The sequence below is a fragment of the Ambystoma mexicanum genome, chromosome 12 (genome assembly GCF_040938575.1).
Source record: "Ambystoma mexicanum isolate Mex_15411 chromosome 12, UKY_AmexF1_1, whole genome shotgun sequence".
NCBI classification, from domain to species: domain Eukaryota; kingdom Metazoa; phylum Chordata; class Amphibia; order Caudata; family Ambystomatidae; genus Ambystoma; species Ambystoma mexicanum.
Window position 1 is genome coordinate 790,790,831 of NC_090936.1, and position 6,000 is coordinate 790,796,830.

General features: G+C 46.4%; 1 protein-coding gene across 3 annotated transcripts in view; it reads right to left on the reverse strand.

Moving 5' to 3' along the window:
- PAWR (pro-apoptotic WT1 regulator) overlaps positions 1–5,689 on the reverse strand; it is a 561,175-nt gene extending 555,486 nt beyond the window's left edge. The window contains exons 1-2 of one of the 3 annotated variants that reach the window (XM_069629285.1): positions 5,535–5,689; positions 3,047–4,906 (exon numbers count right to left, since the gene is read on the reverse strand). In XM_069629285.1, the coding sequence (XP_069485386.1) occupies positions 3,047–3,685 (639 nt within the window). In that variant the 5' untranslated portion in view covers positions 3,686–4,906; positions 5,535–5,689. Of the gene's footprint in view, positions 1–3,046; positions 4,907–5,160; positions 5,244–5,334; positions 5,511–5,534 lie in introns of those variants that run through there. The other 2 variants (XM_069629286.1, XM_069629287.1) reach the window with 2 other exon arrangements.
- Positions 5,690–6,000: the final 311 nt, after the last annotated feature.

A 6,000-nucleotide genomic window follows, 5' to 3' on the forward strand; every position in this document is an offset into this window, starting at 1 on the left:
GGAACCCTGTAAATTCTGTCCATCTGTGGATCAAGTAAGGTATTCAAGTCCCCGCCCCATATTACCCTAGCAGCATTCAGTGGGATATCAACTCTATTATCTAGGCTGCATGATGTGAGATTAGACGCCTAGCTCTGGTATGTATCTAAGACATGAACGAGCATGCAAGAGGTTACCCGAGACATGGCTGTGATGTCCAGGATCGGTAGGAAATAGATTTGGAAGGAGCAGATGAAACCGAGCTCGTTTTGACACAAATGATGTAGGAGGGGGGAAAAAAAGCATCTCTCTGTATGTGTGGAATTCATATGGAACAGTTGATCGGGCTTTTCCCAGAGTCAAAAAGACCATCAGGGGTAAAAACGTCAAGGTGCAAGGTCTTAGCCAGGCATAAAAAGTCACTCGTCACCTGGCTTGCATGTCAGTTCTCCCCATGCCCACAAGATGTCAAATTCACCAAGTGTCAATTATCACACGCCAATGACATAGGCCAAATTTTGAGTATTATGCTTCATTTCAAGGACTAATGAGTGGACTATTGCTCCTGGGGTGGGTGCACAGAAATAATACAGTCAGCATCTAGATCTCATTGTAACTTAAAGCAGTACCTTTTCGCAATTAACACACCTCCTGCATCAAAGCGAGCAGCCACCTTTTGCTGTAATTGAAATGCTGCTGGTATTTGACAATTAGAAATAATTATAATGGAAACCAGCTGCTGAATTGGTAACTGCAGTCGACATTCTGTGATCATAAAAGTCAAACAAGCACAGCTTACAATGAAGGCCATTTAAGTTGGGGTTTATTTAAAAGAAGGCCTAACCCAATTAGCAATGGTCATGCAGCTGCACTGCCCAAAATATTTAAGAAAAAATAAAACAAATAAGTTATATACTACTGGTCTGCACTTCAGATCAAACGCCCCACAACGCGCAAACACCTTTTGATTTCTGACATCTCGAATTTCACTCATCAAGATGTCCTCTCCCTTGGACAAGAAAATGTGCATCTTGTCTCGAACAGCTCATCAAGAATGTATAACTAATGGCGCTTTACGGCATCCATCGTGCAAGACTACCGTTTCCATAAGGGCAGTGACTCGGTGCTACTTTGAAACATTTAGAAGTTGAGTGTATACATTAAAGACGCTTCTAGACAACTAAGAAGCACCCCCGCTGGAATGGCCAATTTATTTCCTGAGCGAAAAGCTATACATTGCGGTCTCGGTTTAGTCTGGCAGTGACTACCTTAAAAGACAGACCTTCAGATACCCGTCACCAGGATGCGTTTCCTACCCTGCGGAGGACCCATGCGTTTGCCGAGCCTTTTCTAGCAAAGTCCACATTCTCCAAGCCCACTGGGCCGCAGGGGGCAGACCATTGCGTGGCAGATGCTAATTAAGCATTGCAGACTCCCTGCTGCTGTCATTATGGGGGTGGTAGAAGAAGCAAAGTGCCTGTGGCCAGCGGACCATGATGCAAACCATTCTCAAGATAAAACTAAGAAAGGCCAACCCTGCTATTAGGCAGGGGTAATGGGGGCGCAAGTGCATCACAGCGACAGGAAAAGGCTGCACATTCTCTCTATAGAAACCCCCTTAATGTAGTTGAAACAGATTTTCTGCCCTGAACTCAGATTAACGGAGAATCATACTGTCATTTGAACAAGATACGAGCTCTCGATTTCAGTTGCTCGAATCAGAAAATACCATCATGCAGCATGATTTGTTAGAAGCACTGATGACATCGCAAATGAACAACTGAAATGGAAAAGGCGCAGGAAGGCGAATTATGTGTGTGAACCTTCAGTGAAAGCAGCCACCAAGTTATGAATGTAGCCTGGCTTGTAAACTGGTGGAAGGGGAGGTTTCCACTAATTATATGAGACATGTCTTATGTCTGCAAGGTACACCTAAGCAATGGAGTAACTTTGCTGAACATGTCGGGGGAGGGGGACATGACATCTAAATGTAAGGGGCACCTGCCAAATGAGTGGGACAATATAGTGTGCCACAAAAGTTAGGGGTGATAAACACCCTTGTCCCCACCTATAATTACACCCATGCACCTAAACCAGCACGGGACTCTGCAGTAGCAATCAAGAAATGAGGAATCCCTCGATAAATCCACCACTTCATTAGCCACCCTCCACCCCCATTTTAAAGACTCGGCGCTTCCTCGTTAAGGAGCCATTTCGTTTATCAGTGGGCTGCTTGGCTGTAGCACCAAGCTAAAAGCCCTTTGGAAAAAGGGATTAGACATTCAACAGCTGCTAATTTTTCCAAACACAAAATGTGAATAAATTCATGCTGGAAGACAAGCTTATTATACAGTAATAGAAATCAAAAAGGACAGTAATTATGGATTTAAAGTCATAGAAAGAGAGGCTAACTCGAAGCACATTTTGTCACACGCATGACAAAAAGCAATACAAAATAAATAAAAAGAGCATGGCAGTCCTCTCCCCCCCTACCCCAATTGGCTCCCACGATGGACCATACTCCTCCCTCTCCAAATACCATCAAAGACTATTCACACAGAAACCGGATGACCCAAAAAAATCAACTCCATATCTATTTGTTTGAACGTGAATTTGAACTACTATATCGATCTGTTTGAGCAGTAGCCCCTGAACCAACCACATCTAAAGTGCAACTCACAATAAAAGTTAATACGACCTGCGAAAAGGTATTTTACAGATTGTTCACAACCAAATCAGATGTGCTTCACGGCACATGTCCTAATGCCAATTCCCAGTGAAAAGGTTTTTATTAATGATCACCACCACAATTAGTACGCTTTAAAATTCAGGCAGAAGCAAAAACGTGCCCTCCAACTACCCTCTAAAGCTCAGACTTTGATTCTCCAATGTTCTTAGTCTCGTACCATTTCAGAACATTAATGGAGTATCAGACAGAGTAGAAAAATAGCATTAAAAACACTGAGCAAACATTTCATCACAAAAGCCATACATTTTAGAGGAAAGTGAAGCTTAACCTTTCTCCCCCAAAAATGGAGCAAAACATGAAGAATACCCAAACCCTCACCTCCAATGAAGGGATGTTGACAACACCTGTGGATCTCCTCTTCTCCCTCATCTTCCTCTTCTCGATCTGGCCCTTTCCCTTCCTTGCACTTGGGCCTGAAATCTTCGCTTTATCCTTTGCTTTTGCTGGGGTGTCCTTGCAGGTATCATCAACAGCACCCAGCCCCACCAACAAATCTTCTTGTGACTGTTGGTCTGCTGGTGACAGCTTTTCTTGCGCTTTCTTCAAGGCTGTCTCTGGGGCTACTCTCCCTCCTGGGATGAGAGATGAGGCGGAAGGTGCCACTCCAAGCAGTGGAGGTTGCTCCTCTTCTGACTTTCTCAGGGATGAAGATGAGGAGGATTTTACCAGGAATGAGGTGGTGGTGGGTGCGGTCATGCAGTTTGCTGCAATAGGTCGATCTGGCATAGCTGCTGGGTGACTGCTATTATTATTGTTTAACTCATTGCTTACAAACATCATTGCAGGTTTGATGCTGCCCTCATTGCTTCCAGTTCCTCCTCCAGTGCCAGAAAGCACACTACCTGGAACCTCGCCATATAATCGGGCTCGCATCTTCTCCCGCTTAGCTTTCCACTCCTCAAGGAAGTCTGTGGTGGTGGAGGTGGCCGGAGGAGCTCTGTAACCACCGGTTGCCATATTCTCGAATTGGCGGTGATAGATTGAGAAAAGTAATGTGGTAGCAGCCACGTGTGGGTTGGAGCTTTGTATGAAGGTGAGGGAAATAAATGCCTGTGTACAATGGTCAGCTACACAGTAGTCTCCAATGTGACGTTTTTGAAGCAGAGTTGAGAGTGCGATGATATTGTCGGTTATTAATGTAGTGCTTCTAGGCTAGAAGTGCAGAGTTTTTAAAAGTCTAACATGGGTTTTGGTTTCTAGGAGTAATGAGTTGAAAGGAGCTTGTGAACGTTGAGTAAAAGGGGGGGAGGGAGTAAAGGTGCATTGGAATGCATATGCTGTAGTAATTAAATAAGGCCAGGCCCTCAGTGGTGTGGGTATTCAGCAAATTTGGGGAGGATTATATATAGAAATGTGGGCTTGGATGGTTCGTTGTGTTGGGACCCAAGAGTTCCGTTGCCCCGTGGATATGGTTATACAAAGTAGAAAGTAGTGAGGACAGAGGTAATTTTTTGTGGTAGGGTTGTTGAGTGCGTTAGATACACACAATTGATTATAGGATATACTGTAGATGTTTGTGAAGTATTAAGAGTGCAGATGTGGTACCAATTCACTGAATGGAACGCATTCAGAAATCAGGAGGTGCATTTGTCTGGTGTGACAGCCGAGTAAACAGGATAGGAGGGTTGGTGATGGCCAGGGTACTTACTAAAGGGGGTGTAGTGCAAGCCTGAAAGAGGTCTGTGAGACTGACTGTCTAGAAAGAAAAGTATATATGCAAGACCAGCTGGATGAATGGTGGTGGGAGGGTGAAAATGGATTAGACGTTTCAGGTTCAAGTAACTATGGCTTGGTGTGTAGAGGTATGGAGCATGCTAGATCAGAGGAGTCAGTGTAGTATCCTAGGGGCGAGGTGGTCTGGTCAAGGGGATCTGAGGAAGCAGGGGTGAGCAGCCCAGCATGCACTCTCTCTGCCCAGCTTTCCCTCAGGGGGGGGTCACAGGCATGAGGGTTAAGCGTTACAGGGGATTTTTTTCAGGACTGGTTGGTGATAAGCTTATGACGGTGATTGTAAAACCACGAAGAAACTTAGCAAAGCGACTTATTGAAGGACGATGTGACAACCAGAGGTGACGCGGTACAACGCAGCAGGCAATGCCTTTCGCCAGCTCTCATGCATAAGCAGCTCCGCTACGTAGATAAGAGAGTGCTGCTGCAGTGCTCTCCAGAGCAAACACCCTGAGAGAAAAGAATGAAAACAAAAGGATTAGTCAACAGCAGGGCTGCCAGGAGGGGAGACGAAGCGCCTCTCGCTCCCTCCCCCAACAACTACACTGCGCTAGCAAAAGAAACCAGTAGCACTACTTTTAAAAACGTAAACTTTACAATACACATCAAAAAGCCTTTATAAGTATCCAGCGACGCTCTGCCTGGTCGCCAACCATCGCAACATTGGTGAATTTCAAACGTGGGGGGTGGTTAGGAATGCTCACCTTTAATCTCCCCTACACTCCCCGCCCCCTGTGCCAATGGTATCTCCGCAGTAACGCTCGTGTTAGGAGGTGAAGAATGGGGTTACAGAACGGGGGAGAACTGAACTCCTCTCACAAGAGTATACTTGACAACAACCATAAGGGGGCGCGACACTGCCAGACGTGACGGTTTACCGAGGTATGGGGGAATGGCTCGCACGCCGCCGTTTGCTCTCAGTTTCGGGTGGCTGCTCGCACGTCTCCTCTCCTCTTGAAGCAGGAGGAGCCGAGGCAGACTGCAGGGTAGCCGCTACACATCGCGCAGGGATCGGGTACGCTGTCTACTGCGTAGCGGGGCTGTTGGCGTGAACTGATGGCTCCCCCCCCGCCCCTACCTTCTCTCCAGCAGCTTCAGGTATGCTGTGCTCCCGTTGAGCTACTAGCCGCCTCCAGTAGCTTCAACTCTCCGCCTCCCGGAAGGAGCCGCTTCCACTGCTCTGAAACTTTTCCTATACCCATGGGAGGAGGGAGGGCTGGAGGCAAGGCCAGGCCCCGAGCGGAAATGCCCGAGGAGGCGGAGAGGTGGTCACAGACACCCACTGGTGCACTCCATTGTCTGACTCTCTCTCTTACCTTCACAGGGAACTAGACTGTCCGGGCTTATTGCATCCTCTCCCCATATTTCGCACTCATCCGTGCCAATACCTGAGAACACACAGGACAGCAATACGTAGTCACCTATTATACTGCAATTTATTGATTTTTTATTAGTGGCGCATTAGGCATTCCTCTCACAATACAATACAGAAAGTTTATTTCGGTAATACAAAACATACCATGAAAACCACAGCAATAATCAAC